This window comes from Morus notabilis, unplaced genomic scaffold, assembly GCF_000414095.1.
Source record: "Morus notabilis unplaced genomic scaffold, ASM41409v2 Scaffold552, whole genome shotgun sequence".
NCBI classification, from domain to species: domain Eukaryota; kingdom Viridiplantae; phylum Streptophyta; class Magnoliopsida; order Rosales; family Moraceae; genus Morus; species Morus notabilis.
This window is the reverse complement of record NW_010384344.1, coordinates 580,219-580,836: the sequence shown is the minus strand read 5'-3', so window position 1 is coordinate 580,836 and position 618 is coordinate 580,219. Positions and strand designations below refer to the sequence as shown.

General features: G+C 46.3%; 1 protein-coding gene across 1 annotated transcript in view; it reads right to left on the bottom strand.

The window, feature by feature from the left end:
* Nucleotides 1–416, bottom strand: part of LOC112094830 — a 2,508-nt gene extending 2,092 nt beyond the window's left edge. Inside the window, exon 1 of the mRNA XM_024176528.1 lies at nt 31–416. Coding sequence (XP_024032296.1) covers nt 31–416 — 386 coding nt within the window. The remainder of the gene's footprint in view (nt 1–30) is intronic.
* Nucleotides 417–618: the final 202 nt, after the last annotated feature.

Sequence of the window (618 nt, the reverse complement as noted above, 5' to 3'; positions counted from 1 at the left end):
CGGATCACACCCTTAAGACCTTTCTCAAACTTTAGGCATTTCATGCGCTCCGATTCAATCAAGGAGGGAGCAAAACGGGACAGTTCATTGAAACTAGCTTCGTATTCCCTCACTGTCATTTCCCCTTGCTGTAGGCCCATGAATTCCATGGCCTTTTCATCTCTATAACTTTGGGAAAAGAATTGCTCATTAAAGAGTGCTTCGAATTGTTCCCAAGTCATCCCCTCTACATCTTGCATTCGCCGGATATGCTTCCACCATGCACCTGTAGGACCTTCAAACTTAAAAGCTGCGAACTCCACCCAATACTCATCCGGTACTCCCATGGTACTTAGATGCTTAGACACCGATTCGAACCAATACTCAGCTTCCTCGGGTCCACCTGCGCTAGTGAATGCAGGAATTGAACTACGCATGTACTCACGGAAGTAGTTCTATTTTCTGTCCTCCGTGGGACGTTCATTTTGGGCTCTAGTAGCCATCTCCTGGAAAGCGGCGTACGTGGCTTCCATGAATTGCTCATTTGGCATCGCTGGTGGGTTATGGTTTTTATGGCGCGGCGGCATTCTTTTATCTGAAAAGAAAGCTAGACTATTTTAGTGGTTTCCTGATGTCATT